The following is a 19080-nucleotide window of genomic DNA, read 5'->3' on the forward strand; positions in this document are numbered from 1 at the left end:
CTCCCCCACCCCGTTTCTCTGAGAACATTGATTCCCTGCAGACATATCTCTATTAAACCTCTAGAAAGTCACAACTTCCAAATTAGATTAAGTAGCAGGAATGGTACTAGAAGAATCAAAGAAAATTGAGTGCGTTATTGAATTCATGCCACATTGTCTCAGGAAGAGATGGGAGTTATGTGTAGTGGTAACTTTTGTCCTTACTGTACTAACAAAGCTACGGGCATTGCTGTCAAACCTAATTGTCTGCGGTGCATCAGGATAAAATGAGTATTTTCTTTTATCAACACTTGTACCTAGTGAGCTCTTACAAACGAGAAGTAGGTTTCAGAAGGAAGCTTTACAATTGATCAAAATAATTTGCAATTATTTGCTGTACACAAACCTATTCTAAAAACCCTACTGACAAAAAAATTTAAAAAGCATCTGGCTCTTGATTGTAAGCAGACTTGCTTGTCATGCTAGCAGTTGCAAAATGCAGATACTCATTTTAAAGCTGCCTAGTTCTCATTTTGATCTGACATATTAAAAAGCATATAATTAATGGTTGACATTAGTAATTAACATTAACTTTATGGTGCTTAATATGCCATCATTCATCCATCAAATAACTGGTATGCATAATATCTTTTCATAAAGGTTTTAATTGCACAAAATGATCCTTGAGTTCCCAGGCTCTACAGTTTAAAGTAGTTGTAAATGCATTTTAAAAGATGTGAATTTTTCATTTATTGAATGTAAACATTGTTTTTGTTTCTCCCTAGGAGTGTGCACAAACGGGTAAGCCTAGGACTTCAACCAGGGAACACAGCCCCAGAGGCACAGCTTCCATTATTGGCTAAAGAGCACCACCTTGCTGCTGCCAGTGCTCTCTGGAGAAATTTCTTTCCCTTCTTGAAGAGCCAGAGAATGTCACAGATGCCACATACCCCACAGCTTGCTGATACAGCTGCAGGTTAGCATTGACACTCCCTGTGACTACTGGATTTGGTGCTGTTTTCTGGGTCACAAACTTTCAAGGATTTTTTTATTTCAGGATAGTTCTACTTACATGTAATAACTGAAATATGCATAAATGCAAGAAGTAGATTCTATGCTAAATATTTTGACAAGAACAAATTTTATAGTGTTGAATTACTTGATAGAATACAAACAGATTGAGAACCCCAAAGGCGTTTGAGGCTATGCAAGCCTGACTTTATCCCTACTAGTCACAGATTATAGAATCATAGAATAATTAGGTTGGAAAAGACCTTAGAGATCATCAACTCTAGCTGTACCTGTCTACTACGAAAGCATGTCCCTATGCACCTCATCTACCTGCCTTTTAAACACCTCTAGGGATAGTGACTCAACCACCTCCAGTGCTTGATAACCCTTTCTGTGAAGAAATCTTTTCTTCTGTCCAATCTAAACCTCCTCTGATGCAGCTTGATGCCGTTCCCTCTTGTCCTATCACCTGTCACTTGGGAGAAGAGACCAACACCCGCCTCTCTGCAACCTCCTTTCAGGTAGTTGTAGAGAGCAATAAGGTCTTCCCTCAGTCTTCTCCAGGCTAAACAGCTCTAGCTCCCTCAGCCACTCCTCGTAAGACTTGTTTTCTAGCCCCTTCCCCAGCTTCATTGCTCTTCTCTGGACACGCTCCAGGACTTCAATGTCTTTCTTGTAGTGAGGGGCCCAAAACTGAATACAGTATTCGAGGTGCAGCCTCACCAGCACTGAGTACAGCGGGAAAATCGCTTCCCTGGTCCTGCTGGCCGTGTTGTTTCTGATACAAAATAATAAAGTTATGCAAAATGTTACACAAAATAAATAACTTCTTTCACTATATTTAGAATTTCCATCTTTTTGTAAAATTTTATTATAATTTCATGTTGAACTATTATTTTCATTATGGCTGCAATTCAAACTAATTTTTGAAAAATAATATTTTATGTTTTAAGACATTTTTTGAAAGCTTGATTACTATTGTTTTCTGGTGAACCTTCATGGTCATGATCATAAAACCATTTCAGAATTTGTTTTAATTATTTATCTTGCTTTGCACTGAAGAGTTTTAATGTTGAAGTACAACATTCCACCTATATATGTGAACTCTGCAATGAGTCAGCATGACAGTGAAATAGAAAGAAATCCCAGTTTGATCTTTAACATCAGTGTATTCTGTAGTTACAATGAAATCTTGTATCCATTTAACTAAAATTTAGAGAAGTGAGATGTGAAATATTTTTTCCCATCACAATATGAATTAAAGTTGTAAGCTCAGAAGTACTGGGTTAGTAATAGCAAAGTTAAAAGGCTCTTTTTGAATCAGATTTGAATCAGTTCTGCAGTAGTTAAGTAACATTAATGAAGGAGGCAGCAAGCAGTGGTTGTGTTCTCACACTGCTGAAGCTGCATGGGAAACAGCAATACAAATCAAAGGAAGAGGTTGTTAATGTCAAAACTTTCATTCATTTCCTACAGTGCCATATCTTTTTATTTTATATTAACACAGTGAAATAGCAAGAACAACCTATTATAAACTCTGCTTAGAAGCAGGGGAGTGCAGTTGTGACCTGCTTTATAGAGCTGTGTTAGGCAATACTACAGAGGAAGGCAAACCCTTCCCACACAGTGAGCTTCTTACCTTAGAGCTTGCAGCCCAGCGGAGAGAGCAGCTGTTACAGCTCTCCTGCTCCCCCTGCCAGGGAGATGGCCTGGGACCCGCATTATCGTTTCTATCTCCCACTTCTTCCCCACTCATGTTATGACTGATGCTGCAGAAACAATGTGATAATCTGTAAGAAGGCTGGCACAAATTGCTTCCTCACCTAAGGCAGAGTGGAGATTGTGTATGACCTCTGTTTTTTGTTTCAAGGCACATAAAGAAATGTGAACTTCATAGCTTAAGTCTGTCCTATATTATTTCTGCCCTATACCATAGCCTGTCCCTATACCATTAATTAAAATAGCTTCACTGTTGTTTCTGAATACTAGCCTTTTCTGTTTAATTCAAAATCAGCTTCTCAATGCATGCAGTTTTAGAAATCATTATTTATAAATGATTACATTTATATTTAACTTGAATCAGAGAATTTGGGAACTAGTGAGCCCCTTTATTTCATTGCCCTCCAAAGGCAGTTTTCCTGACTCATCTGATGCCTCTCATTTCCTATAACCTAGTAACTGCTCAGCATTTCAGATTACATTTTCTTCCTGAGTTTAAATGCACTTGTCATTTGCAACATGAGAATGTGCTATATTTTTTATGCTGGCGGCATTAGATACAGATTCCAGAGTGACGTAACAGAAACAGTAAAAGGTTATGATTCATTAAGAAAAACTCTGCACAGAGTTTTTGGTTTCTAGATGTGCAACTGTTGTATGAAGATCCTTTTTTTAGGAGTAAGTTTGCCCATAATTCATTATTTACACAGTAACTTCTGATACATGAAAGTCTACTCGAAAAATAGGAAGGTATTAGCTTTAACTGTGTAAATTCTTTCCAGATACAGTTCTTCACTGAGAAGTGTGTAAAAACGACTAAGCAAATAAGTAAACTTAACCCTATAAAGCACAGTAATAATTAGGTGTACAAGGGAAGAAGTGGTGCATAGAGGCCAAGAACACAAAAAATCAAGTTCTTAAGACATGTTTTTTATTGCATAGGTGTTAAAGCTATGCATTCAAGATTTATAATCTGTGGTTACCTGAATATATTTAAGATTATGTATGTTTGGTTCCATTTTCCATCCTTTGAATTTAGTGTGTCAGGTTGACTTACAAACTCCTTGGGACAGAGACTATGTTTTAACGTGTTTACAAACGCTGTTAGAGTTGCCCAATTCTACTTGAGATATCTGGTACTCCCACACTGCACATTATTAATCCTAATTATTTTTCAGTGCTTTTTAGCAGGACATACTGAGAAACCATTAACATGATGCCATGTTTTTCTCTCTTTAAAATCAGGTTTTACTCTCTTAGCTTTGGATATACCCAGCAAAGCTCTATCAGAACTCCAGCCACAGCCTGTTCTATCAATGATGCAGCTGTTTGGGTGGGATGACATGGTGTGGCCTCAGCTGGTGTCTAGATATCTAAGTCACCTAATTCAAAACAGGTAAAAAATTTTGACTGCTTGTTCTTCCAGTATCTTCTCATTCCTTCATTAGACTTATAGAAAATGTTGCTTCAAACAGTAGTGTTTCACTAAGGTGGTCTAGGTTTGTTTTTATGTGTAAATAGCTTACGAGACTCAAATTTTGTCAGGAAGGTAGGAAAGTGTTTTGAAAAAGTTATTTGTCTTTTTATATAGCAAACCACGGGAAACAGCATTGTTACTAACAGTCTTTGGAAAATGGAGACCTAGGCAATATCTTCAGAGAAGCACTTCTGTGAAGAGCAGTGCTGCATCAGTGAAATGCCTGAACTCATAACCTATTTTGAATTTGCATAGTTATAGTTATCCACCCCTTTCTATTTTTGCTGCTCTTGGGCAAAGTTTTTAGAGCCTGGTAATGCAGTAGCCTCCTGCCCTAGCTGCACTTGAAGTTGAATAATGTAAATTTAAAAATTTCTAGTTAAAAGTACTTGTCTTATTTTTCCCCTACCAGTTACACTTAACACAAAAACTTAACTCTTACAAAGAGTCAAGATAAACATTAACATAGAAAGCTGGAGATGCTATATAGTAAGTATTCAATGTGTGAATATCTTGACTTCTTCAAAATGAAGTGCTGCAGGAAGCTGAAGAGGATGGATTGGGCAGTACTGAAAGTAAATAATCTTAAGGAAATGCATGCGTTAAAACTTTCTTTTTGACAAGCTTGGAACACCTTCTGACTGCATATTAATGTTAATGTAGCTCAGGTTTCTGAGACCTGCTAATTGGATGCTTTACATTAAATAATAGGTTTAGAAAATATATCACATTCCTATGTTTTACATGCCAGTGTTGGATTTTCACAGAATCGCAGAATGGCTTAGGTTGGAAGTGACTCTTGAGATCAGGCTGTCTGATTTGTCCAATCCTTCTGCTCAAGTAGGGTCAGGTAGAGCAGGTTGTCCAGGAGTCTGTTCCATTGGAATTTTATATACTTGAGAAATTCTAGTCAGTTTAAGTAGGCCTCTATGAACTTAAGATAGGTTGATAGTGATGGTGGTTGTTGTGGTGTGGCTTTTTTTCCCCCCTCACCCTGCTTCTGAATCAGGCTTTGGAAGCAGGGGAAGTGAGAGATGAAAGAGGGAATGTTTCTATGTCAGACTGTATTTGAAAGTGAAAAATGGTACACGTTTTTTAGCTATATATTGTACTAGGGAGCATAGCTGTAAATAAGGTTATGGTAAACACTATTTCATTGTGATAAGTAAGGATAAGGCTATGGCCTTCCTGGCGGGAGATATTAAAAGAGATTTGAATTTAGTTCCTCATGTGTCAGTTTGGAATTCAGGAGAGGAGCACTTAGTCCTCTGATTTGCCGTATTTCTCCTGTATGATCTTTACAGGGTAAGTTTCATGCAAAGTTGCAGATACCTAGCACATGCTAAATGAAATAAGAGTTAGGTATATAAATGCCCACTTATAGTCTGAATTCTGTTACTCTTCAGGTGAGACCAAGAAAAGTATTTTGATGGCTAAACTGGAATTTTGGTGTAATTTAAATGCTTAAGACTAATTACCAGTTCCCACAATAAGCACTCAAGTGATAGAAAGCAGTTACTTCAGTATTTATTAAGCATCTGATGTATTGCTGTATATGTATCCACAGATACATTGCTGTGCTGGCTGAGGTAACATTTACTGTATTTGGAACTGTGGCTGAAGCACTCCTGTTCCTAAGTGTTTGGGAGGACACTTGCAGTAGCAAGTGCAAAGCATGCACGTGTGGCTAGTACTAAGTTCCCCATGAAGCCCCCCAGCCATACTGCCATAATTTCATCTAAAAATACAGTTAGCATTGATGTTAGTTACCTGTTGTACGCTAGTTGAGAGGTTAGATCACTTCTCCAAGAATCTGGAAAACCCAAGTCAGTGAGTCTTGTACTCTGAGGGAATTCAAACCCTTGTTTACTAATACCACCTTCGTTAAAGTTGAAGCATCTACAACTGACGGGGGAGGAAATCTCTCAAATAAAAGGTGTAACTATTTTTAAGAAATTTCACTGACCTGAAGCACACACGGGGCTCATGTGATAGGAATTGCTAACAGGGCGCAGAACAGACTTGCTGTCCATTAGCAAGGAGTTACTGCAGAATTAATGGTGTGGGGCTGATATACTTGGGAAAAAGTGACTATGGCATTTGCTCAGGGTGGTAAGGCAAGTAAAACTTTGGGACTACTGAATAGTAGAGTAGAGGGATTGTGCATTGAGTGTTGATGGTGCCATTGACTCTAGCGTGACAGGTGACTGGTAGAAGAGTAGAGTGTTTGAGTGAAAGTATATACAGCAAGTTTGCTCTGTGTGGGAATGTGCGTACTTTGTATACATACATAAATGCGTAAGTCCATAAGCGTACGTCAAGTATGGGGGGGGCTCTTTCTCATCTGCAAGGTGCCTTTTTATATTTCTCTTTTTGACCTGTTTCTAACATGACATATCTTTATTTACTAAGGCAGGTCTTCTCTTCTCTGTCTTTTATGCAGTTAGAACTAAGGAGACGTCTGAGTAGTGTGGAGCACCTGAGCTAGGCTTACGTGAAAGCCTGAAGTAGTTAAGATGAAGATCTGTTTTGATTCAGATAAACGATTTCCAGCATTCTATATTGTCAATTTAGATAATACTATCAAATTATCCATTGTTAGATTATGGCATTTCCCACTGTGTGTATTTCCCCCATCTGTTTTGTTTTATTTAGCAAAAACATATGTATATGTGTATATATGCTCTTACATTACCATGTGTGGCATTACAGTATTTATCATGTTCCTGCACTCAGGCATCAGGATATTGTGAGCAAGGTCTGTAGAGTACCCAAAAGGGATGCCAGTTGGCCTTTCTGTTACTTCATTTCTAATGGTTTCTATGCCGCGTTTCTATATATATACAGCCAAATGAGACACTCTTGACACCTTTTATTAGATCTCTTTGCCTTTTCTTCCTCTTCTATCTGTGCAGTGCGCTGTGTGAAGCCTTTTCTAGTATGGGATATATATCCTATGAAGCTTTGACAGTACGTTCTTGGTTTCGATGCATTTTGCAAATGTTCATAGATCAACCAAGTGGTACGCTGGCCAAGACAGATGCTGAGCGAACAGTTGGTAAGTGTTCACATTTCCCTAATGTTTGCAGTAACGTTTCTATATTGTGAAACTGGCAAACATTTTCAGCTAATTACAAAATGTATTTTTGTTTGTATTCCTTTACTTTTACCTAATTACAAAATGTGTTTCTTTACGCTGCTTGTGCTATTTATTGATAGTTTGCCTGCTCTGCATATGACAAATTTATCACAAACAAAGATAAAAGAGCTTGTTTCCTTGGAAGCAAAGAACAAGAACTTGCTCCCAAGGAGAGAAGCTATTTTTACCCTATGGAGAAACTGCTCTGAAAAAAAGTGAGAATTTGAAGTAAATAGTCAGAAGTCATGCTGTGAATGCCCTAAAAGAAAAGAAAAAAAAATTGATTGCAAGGAATTCTTCTCTTTTCTATACTGGATATTTTGCTCTCTTAGAGCAATACTTCTTCATTTCTATAAAACACTGCAGTTCTAATTATTTGTAGAACATATCTTGTAGTGACTGGTTTTTCATACACATTTTGCAGATTTAGAAGAAAACCATCAGTAAAGACTTGGTTATGCATACTTTAAACTCTTCATTCTTGTATATCTGTATTAGAAACAACTAGTTTAGGCAAACGTTGTCTTTGAGATCTCACACTGTTAGATGCAGTTGGTTGCAGAGTCCTTGTATTTTAGACATTTTAAAATAATGTTTCATTTTATGAATTTGGGACTAAAGTAAATCAAAAAGTATGACTGTATTCTATATTTACTGCTATGCTTTCTTGTAACAAACAGGGAAAGCCTATATGGAGCAGCTGACTGAAATGACAAGACTGATTTTTAAACTCTCAGAAGTAGAAAACATTCTTTCCAAGGCTGGTGTTGAAGAGTCAGTTTCCAAGCAAGACCCTAAAAATGCTCTTGTTCAGTTCATTAAGGTACAGTACACTTCTGTGTTAGTTTTGTGGGACAGTTCTTGAGGTAGGGAATTATGCATCAGACTTTGTTTGGTGTATGTAAAGAGATTACTCATGCAAACCTCGTAAGAGACTTAGCAAGTTTATTTATATTTGTTTCAATGTTTCTTTTTTCTCAGGCTGTTGGTAGAACTTACAGTGGCCTTCAGACACTCCCTGAGAAATCTGCTATGGTAGCAAAGACTTTGGAGTATTTAGGTGATGTATTAAAGTATGTAAAACCTTATCTGAAGGCAAAAGGGCCTCCAGAAGGTCTGCAACTTACATACTGGATCATAGGTAATTATTTTGCAACCTCTTTTCTTTTAGGAAACAGTTTTAATGAATTAGTAAAATGTGATTTTTAATACTTTTTTTTCCCCTCTCTAGTGTCCATCATAATGGTTTAAAAAAGCAAAGTCACCAAGATGTTTAAGTTGGACAGTTATTTTTCTTCCATTGATTTTCTTTGTTTTTTATCCTGATGACTAATGTCCTTGTGGGTTGGGTTTTTGTTTGTTTGGTTTTGGTTTTTATAATTACCCCTCCAAATCAGTGTTTTCAACAGTAGGATGTTTTCATGTCTCTTACCACTGAAAACCACCTGTTCTGCCTAAACAAAACCAGAAACAATAACCAGTCAGTGAAGCAAATGTTATGACATCCTACGTCATTATTGACAGGAGTTATGACAGTGGACAAGTCTGCTTAGGAATGTATAGTGAACATCCTTTAGAACTGCTCCTCTTACATACTCCGTGCTTTTTAAAGCTCAGATTCTAGTATTTGCTTGTGAATGTGTAGAATCATTGATAGGATGGAAAAATGAGAGTGCTCTTTATTATGAATTAATGTGCCAATCTGACCCACTTACCTTTAAAAATAGAGTAAACCCTGTCTATCTTAAAGATAGAGGTAACTATTTCCATGTACACACAATGCACATCACGATTATAAGGAGTACAGTGCAGTGTGTGACCGTGATGCAAAAGGTACATCAAATGTAATGAGATTTTAGTTTTGTAAAATACTTTTCTATTGCAAGATCCGCATATTTTTTATATACAGTACATATATCAGCCTTGTAAAGTAACATTAGATTGGTAGGTTTTTTTCTGTTCTTTGTAGCAGGAAATTATTACTATTCAGTGATGCTGTTGTATGCAAGAAATTGTCATTTATTTTTAGGTAAGAAGACATAAAAATTGTTTAAAAGAAAAAGAATATTTAAGTGTATTTCAATCACTACTTGGCTTTCTGTGGGCTTCTTAAATTACAAGGACAAAGCAAGAAACTTAACAAATCAAAACACCTCTGGTCTGTGGTCAGATTGTCTCCTACTGTCCCATACATCACAGCAGTGATAACAGAAGGAGTACTTTTAGCAGGAATGAACATGTTTCTTTTGAAACAGAAAGCTTAGACAACACTATTAGAAGTATTGTTAAGTGATCGTTCTCTTTCTCTATGATTGATCATTGTGTTTTCTTTCACTCCACAAGATTAATGTTGTTTTGTGTTGTTTTTAGAGATGGTAATGGATGACTTATATAGATTCATAATATCTTGTAACAGCCTACTTTTGATCTTTGATTTTTTTTAAAGTCTTAAACAAGTTGGGGGGGGGATATTCCTGTATTTTTAACCTAGCAAACTTTCTTGCTTCTAATTAAATATACATTTAGGAATGTCTGTTGGAACTACTAAATAAGAGTCTTATTTTATTTATTCTCTATTTTGAGTATTGTCACTCACAAGTACAGAGTTATTTTCTCAAGAAAAATTACACTTCATCTGCAATAAAAATGTTTCTCAAAGTCAGGGTATTTACACATCAACACCTTTTTACTGTTTTGTTGCAACTCAAAAGCAAGATGTTAAAAGTGGCTCAAAATTGCACAAGTGATTTGCTAATGTGTTGTTGAGAAGAAGAAAGGTTTTCTCTGAGGCTCTCATTTTGTGGACTGGACCCCACAAATATCTGAAGAGACTGTGCTGGTTTAAGGGAGCTTGCTGCCCCACATTCGTTTTAATCTGCCAAATTAGATGCACTAAATAAATTCAAAAGATTCTTCATGTTTTCCTAGTGTTGTCACTGTGTTAGTGGTTGCTGATGTGGCCACATTAGTGTTAGACAAACATGAAAGGAAGGCAAAGGCAGCATTTCTCTGTAATATGTGATGAATAAAGACAGTAAGGTAAATATCTAAGTGCAGTTGTGCTGATTGTGATAGTCTTTTGTGTCCAGATTAGTTTAATTTTTCTGCGGGGGTGTGGGAGACTATCCTTTATTTAATGTCACTCTGCTTTCCCTAAAGCAGCTTCGCTTGCCTAAAAACTTGTAGTTAGAATCATAGAATCATAGAATAACCAGGTTGGAAGAGACCCACCGGATCATCGAGTCCAACCATTCCTATCAAACACTAAACCATGCCCCTCAGCACCTCGTCCACCCGTCCCTTAAACACCTCCACAGAAGGTGACACAACCACCTCCCTGGGCAGCCTGTTCCAGTGCCCAATGACCCTTTCTGTGAAGAATTTTTTCCTAATGTCCAGCCTAAATCTCCCCTGGCAGAGCTTGAGGCCATTCCCTCTTGTCCTGTCCCCCGTCACTTGGGAAAAGAGGCCAGCTCCCTCCTCTCTACAACCTCCTTTCAGGTAGTTGTAGAGAGCAATGAGGTCTCCCCTCAGCCTCCTCTTCTCCAGGCTAAACAACCCCAGCTCTCTCAGCTGTTCCTCGTAAGACTTGTTCTCCAGCCCCTTCACCAGCTTTGTTGCTTTTCTCTGGACTTGCTCCAGAGCCTCAACATCCTTCTTGTGGTGAGGAGCCCAGAACTGAACACAGTATTCGAGGAGCGGTCTCACCAGTGCCGAGTACAGAGGGAGAATAACCTCCCTGGACCTGCTGGTCACGCCGTTTCTGATACAAGCCAAGATGCTATTGGCCTTCTTGGCCACCTGGGCACACTGCTGGCTCATCTTCAGTCGGCTGTCAACCAACACCCCCAGGTCCCTCTCCTCCAGGCAGTTGTTAATGTATTGAATCAATTTATTACTTTCATTTTGATATACTGTATAAATGGACTTTGAGTCCTTTTCACTGACTGGGCTTTTTCAGTTTCAGAGACATTTCTGTTCCTAGTGCTACTCTTGGATTACCTAATTTAACATAATTGCTTCTTTATGCTTTCCTAAATTATTTATTTTTCCTGGCTAAAGTGCCTTGGGATTTCTGCATTCTTTTTCAACAGGATATCTGGTAAAGTTCTGGGCACCGATACTGGCTACTTCCAAAGCACAGCAGCTCCTGTTCCGCATCGTGGATTGCTTGCTGCTGCCACACTCTGTGCTCCAGTATGACAAAGAGCTGCCTGTGGCTTTGCTGTCTGCCATTCAGGAAAGCCTACCCCTTTATCTTCAGGTAAGTATCTGAACTCTATTATCAGCGGACAAAAGTATCTTCAGGAAGAGATTCATATTGTAGAGGATGTTTTCTTTATCCCTAATCAAAACAAGTGTTGACTGAATTTAAAGCAACCGCAAGAGGAGATTTTTCTTCATATGGAAGCAGCAAGAAAAATGCTGCTCCACTGGGCTTGCTCTCCTCACATGCAGCTATGCTTTGGTATGCCCCAGAACTGCTAGTTTAATCGTTGTAAATAGAGAAGCTTTTAGCCAACCTGCTGCCTACACTGGTCTCTGATGTGAGAGATTTCTTAAACAGTGGATAAAAATAATCATATGAGCTTGTTGGGATGAGAGAGCAAACAAACAAATGTTTTAAATAATCCTTGAGTTCGCTATCTGTTGATAATTAAAGATGAGCTACTGTTTCCTCGTTGCTCTTAGGAACAAGAGACAATCCTCTGTGTATCATGGCACTGTTTTTATCTTGAAAGTTTGAGAATGTGTTTTGCGGAATCAAATTCCTGCTGCTTACACTTACAAGACTAAAGCCTCCTTGCCTGTTATTCCTCCTGTTCTTCCCTGAGCTTATTTATCACTCTTGAAACACTGTAAGGCTTGATGCTGTAGGGAGAGTCTAATTCCTGCAGGCAAGGAAGAGAAAAGAATGTATTTTTTAAATAGAAAAGTTTAAATATTTGTACTTGTAAATCCTTGGTTCTTATTGGCTTACTATTTTCCCTTCCACCTTATCCTGCATTTTGATTGCAGTCTTAGCTGATTACTTTACAGGACTGTATTGTGAAACAATGCAGTGGTGACACTGTAAACATCCCTCAGATTTATTCCTTTCAGTGGTTACATTGTGATCAATGGCACGTCATATGGAAGTGAATATGATTATATAATGATGTGCAGAATATGACTTTGCTGCTTTGTAGGTATTTTCAGAAGCTGGACCATCTGGACACCAATGTTACCACAGAGAACACTGACTGCTTTCTAATTTAGTATTTTAGTCAGAGAGCACTGTTTCTCTGTAGTCTGCATGTACAGATGTGATTTTAAGAAGAAGCCACTTCAGTTGGTTTTGAAGTCCAAGTGTTGTGGCCCCTTGTTTCCTGTTTTCTTTGTCAGTCTTGGACTTCCTAACCTCACTGTTGTACTCTTCATCAGTCTGCTGTGTAGGCCACGTGCTTTCCAGCTAAGCTAGATGGTCTTATTGACAGTGTATTTTTTTAGACAAGTGCTGCTTTTAGAAAGCCAGCAATTCTTTAATTTGATAAACACTTCTGGGGAGAGAACACAAAAAAGTAGGCTTATTTTTCCTATTTCAATATTGGACTTGTGCATTTTATTGATTGTTTGTATTTACAAAGGTTCAGCATTTTCAAGTGCTTCAAACAGCTTCATTCAAAATACTTTCTTCCCCGGTATTTAGGAAAGTAGAAAAATTCTGAATTATAATCAACTCAAAATGAAAATATTTTCAATATTTCAATACATTCTTGTAGGACTGTTTCTGAGCTCCTTTGAGATCGAATGAATTCTAGTCACTCTCTTGACTCCTCAGGTTATCATTGGCTTAAGGCTAAACCCATTCCTTTTCACCCCATGTGCATTCTCATTTGTTTTGCTTTATTGATTCTGTGACTAGTAAATTGTGACCTGATTTAACTAGCCCTACAAAACAAACAAAATACCACCCTGAAATCCAAATGTGCACTCAGAAAAGCGATGAAGCAGTCTATGTGAGAAGGAAAGCATGTCAAGTGAGGAAAGATGGAGAAACAACTTCCTCTGAGAAGAATCCCACCATGACTAACTTAAACTGCTGATTGTATGTGATCAGACTCAGCTTGAGTGGTTGCCCTACGTCTGGTGCCCATTTGTGGAAGGGGAACAGTGGTGTTTTAGTACAGGAGCTTTAATTCACCGCAGTGTTGGACCAACATTGTTCTGTAGATCTGTCCTGGTAAATGCTCTAGCTTACAACTTAATCCTTTGGCAGCTTCAGGAAAATAAAGAAACAGGACCATGCAAAATATCTTCCCATACATGCAAATTCTTTATTTATAGACAAAGAATAAAAGCCCTTGAGTAGCATTTCTACTCAGAAGTATTTTTTTTTTTTCCCCAGTCTTCTCAAAAGTTCCAGGCTGCATCTCAATCTTCCCTTTTCTTGTCCTGAATTCTCCTTCTTCAACTATATAGTGAATACAGCTGGTGTTTAGTGTGGGTTGTTCCTCCTTTGTCCAAAAACCTCCTCAGATCTCAGAAAATGTCTTTGTTTGCAAACAATGGTTTGTAAAACTTACCTCTTTCCAGGGATTTTAACAACTAATCCTAATGTGGTTCATTCAATCCTTTTATGTGGGATTTGAAATCAGTCTTAGTGCCAGGGAATTAATTTCATATATTCATTGAGGCAACAGTCTTATCAAATCCTATACAATTCCTGAACTGTATAGGGAAAGATTCCCCAAACAGTCATGTACACTGTGTAATGGTGATGCAACTGGCCACACAACTTGCGTAGCAGGCTTAGAAACAAGGCCAATGTTATCACTGTGCTCTACTAAGAGGAGGCATCACGTTTGTCCATCATACTGTAAGGGCGGAAGCCAATGTTTTATCTTTTAGGACAATGTAGGAAGGTTCTTCTCTCCTTATAGCATTGTTCACATTTATGAAGACTGATGATTAGCTCACCCTCCCTCACCACCACCCCAAAGTTACAAGTTTATTTTTAATAGAAGAAAACTAGAGGCTTTGTTTAGTTTCAACACAAGTGCACATAATTGTCAGATGTGCTAATTAAGATTAAATGTTGGGTATCATAGAATCATAGAACAGTTGGGTTGGAGGGGACCTTAAAGATCATCTAGTTCCAAGCCCCCTGCCATGGGCAGGGACATCCCACTAGATCAGCTGCCCAAGGCCCCATCCAGCCTGGCCTTGAACACCTCCAGGGATGGGGCAGCCACAGCTTCCCTGGGCCACCTGTGCCAGTGTTTCATCGCCCTCAGTGTGAAGAATTTCTTTGTAATGCCTAATCTAAACCTTCCCCTCTCCAATTTAAAGCCACTTCCCCTCATCCTATCACTACATGCCCTTGTAAAAAGTCCTTCCCCAGCTTTCTTGTAAGCCCCCTTCAGATACTGGAAGGCCCCTATAAGGTCTCCACCGAGCCATCTCTTCTCCTGGCTGAACAAGCCCAACTCTCTCAGCCTGTCCTTGTATGGGAGCTGTTCCAGCCCTCTGATCATCTTCATAGCCCTCCTCTGGACCCGTTCCAACAGCTCCATATCCTTCTTATGTTGAGGATTCCAGAACTGGACACAATACTCCAGGTGAGGTATCAGAAGAGAGGAATAGAAGGGCAGAATCGCTTCCCTCAGTCTGCTGGACATGCTTCTTTTGATGCAGCCCAGGATACTGTTGGCCTTCTGGGCTGTGAGTGCAAACTGCTGGCTCATGTCATGTTTCTCATCAACCAGCACCCCCAAGACCATCTCTGCAGGGCTGCTCTTAATCAAGTCATCCCCCATTGTGTAGTGACATCCAGGATTACCCCAACCCAGGTGTAGGACCTTGTACCACTTGGCCTTGTTGAACTGGACATAGCACTCCAGATGAGGTCTCACAAGAGAGGAATAGAGGGGCAGAATCACCTCCCTTGATCTCCTGGCCATATTTATTTGATGCAGCCCAGGATACAGTTGGCTTTCTAGGCTGCAAGCACATATTGCCAGCTCATGTCGAGCTTCTCATCAACCAGCACCCTCAAGTCCTTCTCTGCAGGGCTGGTCTCAGTCACGTCATCCTCCATCCTGTATTGAAACTGCGGATTGCCCCAACCCAGGTGCCTCATAATATCCCGTCCTTCTTGTGTGACAGCTGCATCACTGAGCTTGATGCCATCTTCAGACTTGCTGTTTATATTGACTTGTATGTCTTTGTCTGAATTTAGTCATTATGTTTCTGTTTACGTATAAAAATTTGGGATATACAGCTGTGCCTTTTAGCATTTATTGGTGAACTGGTCTGTTCTCCACTATACATTGAATTTATCTAGAAGTTTCCTTCAAAATCAGGCACTGATGGTGCTTTGTCAAAATAGCTTAGTTCTAGCAACTTTTAAATTAGTATTTCTTTTCTTGCCTAAGGATTCCTAAAGGATTGCTGTCTAGATATTATTTCTTTCACTGTGCATCATCTGTTTTGATAATATTTGATGGCCTAAGAAAGATTTGTTGGGGTATAATATCAAAATTGCCCTCAGAGTTGTTTGAATGATCAACTTCAGAAAGTAAACCGTGAACACGAACGAACAACCACTTTATAATTTTATAAGGTTGCTCTTAATTATGAGGTAGCAAGGCATGCAAGATCTAACTTGAAATATTTTGCCACTGTAAGAAGATACTGAGTTCATTTGTGTGATATTGGATCGCTGAGGCTTACAGGAAATCTGAGAGCAGTCAAGATTGCTCTTGGCTGCATTTTTTGGAGAATGGTTTGAAGGAATTTTGGTACACATTTACCAGTAGTATAAGAAAGAACTGAAGTGGTGGACAGAACTTATTTTAGGGAAGAAATATTAGTTTACATATATCTTGCAGAATACAGTGTAGCTACATGGGATAAGCATAATATGCATAATAATGGAAAAGGTAAAATACTCTGCTTGATTTGTCAATGTTAATCCTGTCCAAACACTGAAGATGGTTGATTTCTGTCTCAATGCAGGAGAGCTTAATTTTAATTTTAATTTAAAGCGGTGCTTGGCATGTACATTTTCCAGTTTTTTTAATGGGCTTGTGCAGGCTCAGCATTTGTCAGAGATCAGACCTTAAAAGCCCTCCTGTGAGCCACATCTGTGGTCCGATATTTGAGCAAGCTTATTAATATGTTTTGTGAATTATAGTATGTGTTTAATAGGAATTGTACAACATTAATTGGTGAACAGCAGATTTATTCCAACAGCAGGACTGATATTATAAGTCATCATTAGGTAGCTTGGCATTTCTGCAGTGAATAGTTCCAGTAATCCATACTAATCGGTTCTTCGCTCTCCACAGGTGATTTACAGATACATGGATAAATCAGAAGAAAGAGGCAGCTCTGGCCACAAAAGGTTCCTGCAGTGAACACACACAGGAATCAGTTGCCTTTCTAAAATGAGAAGCAGATGTTGTCATGCCCCTTGCCTCCCCCTTAAAATGTCTTTGTTTTGGGGGACTTGGCAGGGAGAGGGTTGTTGGTTTTTTTTCTCTTTTAAGCCTCAGAAGATGGCTAAAGAGTGTAGTTAAGAAAAAGGAGGAGGTTCTATCAACCCTTCAAAGTCCATCTGCTTTGCAGGGATTGTCTAGGGGTCTGCTGTAATTGATTTCAGATCTCTGGTCCAGAACTGCAGTCTACTAGCATGTGTTAGTTTTTTCTCATCTCTGTTAATTATTAGTAGGATTTAAAAGAAAAAAGTTTGATGTGGTTTCCTTGTAATCACATCCTTGTCCAGCGCTGCCTAGGATGTTTTGCCATTTTACTCAGATTTGCAGCTACTGTGCAGTGTTGGTACTTTATGCTTTCTGCCATTTGGGATATGGCATTGTCAGACCTTGTGCAGGTCTGTTACCTCTGTACATTAAGAAGGAGGAGTCCAAAGTAAAGAACACAGTTTTGAGTCAATGGCACTTCATGTCCAAAAGTGAAATCAAAGTTTCTCTCTGGAACATTTTAGGGAATAATAGACGTGTCAAGGTCAAAGATCCGATGAGTCTTCCCTGAAGAGCTTTGATGCTCCATATGTGCCTTTCATGTTTGAGGACTTTAGCATGGATTTTTTTTTTACTATGTAGAAGATAAGGGGTTTTTTGCTTGATGATGCTTTTCTGGTTCCCAACAAAATGGAAGGCAATTTTTCTGGCTGTTGTCTTGCTGGAAAAAAGAATTTGTATCTTGGAAGCCTTTGGCACTAACCTTGTAACTTTTGTTAGGAAAAATAATCAGGGTCCTCCTTATTGAAGAGAGAATTTTGATATTATTACATGGTTTTAAAAATTTTGCCTTTTTTGAGACCTGACCCACCAAAAAGAAACCTGGAATCCTTTCTAAAGAAAACATTAGGTTACAGAAAGAAAGGTGCTTTCCATGTTTTTAACTGCTTAAAGTTAACAGCTCTCCTCAGTGGGTTCAAGGGCACTCTATATCATCATCAGATAACTAAAGAAAAAATCGCTAGTTCACTTGGGTCCTTCTTTTCCTTCTGGAGTCAAGGAGAGTGTCTTTCAGTAATGCTCTTTACAGGGTGTTGGGATTATTTTCTTTAATCTTTTTCCTTCACTTTTAGACTACATCTCTTCCTGTCCCACACCCCCAAAAATTAGAATCTGTTTACTTCAACTCAAATGTAAGTGTTTTTATGAAGGATCAGGCTAGGTTTGTTGATTCATCTTCAAATGAAACTATTAGAAGTGCAAAAATTAGACAGTGTTCCTTCAGGTGTTCAAATTCTAATTTTTGGATTTTATGCCATTTATTGACTATCTTTTGGATTCTTTCCTAAGAACGGTAACTCATTATTAAATAACTGACCTTCTTTTCTTGATACCATGTAGCATTTGTTGATCCTCAATTTGAAGAATTGTCTAGTTTTAGTAACTATCGCTATTAGATCTCCACAAGTGTTGTGTTCTTAATTCGTTCCTGCAGGTATCATAGAATCATAGAACAGTTTGGGTTGGAGGGGACCTTAAAGATCATCTAGTTCCAACCCCCCTGCCATGGGCAGGGACACCTCTCACTAGACCAGGCTGCCCAAGGCTCCATCCAGCCTGGCCTTGAACACCTCAAGGGACGGGGCAGCCACAGCTTCCCTGGGCAACCTGTTCCAGTGCCTCACCACTCTCGTGGTGAAGAAATTCTTCCTTATGTTTATGTTTAGTCCAAATCTGCCTCTCTCCAGTTTATACCAATTGCCCCTAGTCCTGTCACTACAAGCCTTTGTGAACAGTCCCTCCCCAGCTTTGTTGTAGCCCCTTCAGGTACTGGAAGGTCGCTATAAGATCTCCTCGGAGCCTTCTCTTCTCCAGGCTGAATGAGCTGAACTCTCTCAGCTTGTCCTTGTATGGGAAGTGCTCCAGCCTTTGTAAGATTGTGATGTTCTTTGTGTTCCTGTTATTTGACAGATTAATATACTTTCTTACAGATTTGGGAGTTTTGTTAATTTGATTGGGTTTTGGGTTTGTTTTCTGGTGGTTTTTTTTTTGTAGTGTTAAAACAGTCTAGAGTATTAATCTCCTATTGTGGGATTATGGAATATTTTCCCTCTTTTTGTAAGAGCTTTACTACAGAAAGAACAGATGACTCTTCTTTAAGCCTGCTGCAGCACCCAACTCTCAAGCTTATAAACTAAATAATATGTCATCTGTAATAGTTTCTCTGAGTTTGTTACTTGCTAAGCAATGTGTTTGAGAATTCTGATATAGAGCAGCAGCTGCTTTTT

General features: G+C 38.7%; 1 protein-coding gene across 2 annotated transcripts in view; it reads left to right on the top strand.

Annotated features, from left to right (window-relative positions):
- Window positions 1-19080, top strand: part of MMS22L (MMS22 like, DNA repair protein) — a 93408-nt gene that overhangs the window by 61658 nt on the left and 12670 nt on the right. For both annotated transcript variants that reach the window (XR_011336905.1, XM_069851150.1), the window contains exons 14-19: window positions 765-955; window positions 3955-4105; window positions 7102-7244; window positions 8006-8148; window positions 8307-8466; window positions 11420-11589. Coding sequence is in view for 1 of the 2 variants with exons in the window: in XM_069851150.1 (XP_069707251.1) it covers window positions 765-955; window positions 3955-4105; window positions 7102-7244; window positions 8006-8148; window positions 8307-8466; window positions 11420-11589 (958 nt within the window). In the remaining variant the exon portion in view is untranslated. The remainder of the gene's footprint in view (window positions 1-764; window positions 956-3954; window positions 4106-7101; window positions 7245-8005; window positions 8149-8306; window positions 8467-11419; window positions 11590-19080) is intronic.

The sequence above is a fragment of the Phaenicophaeus curvirostris genome, chromosome 2 (assembly GCF_032191515.1).
Source record: "Phaenicophaeus curvirostris isolate KB17595 chromosome 2, BPBGC_Pcur_1.0, whole genome shotgun sequence".
In the NCBI taxonomy this organism is placed as follows: Eukaryota; Metazoa; Chordata; class Aves; order Cuculiformes; family Cuculidae; genus Phaenicophaeus; species Phaenicophaeus curvirostris.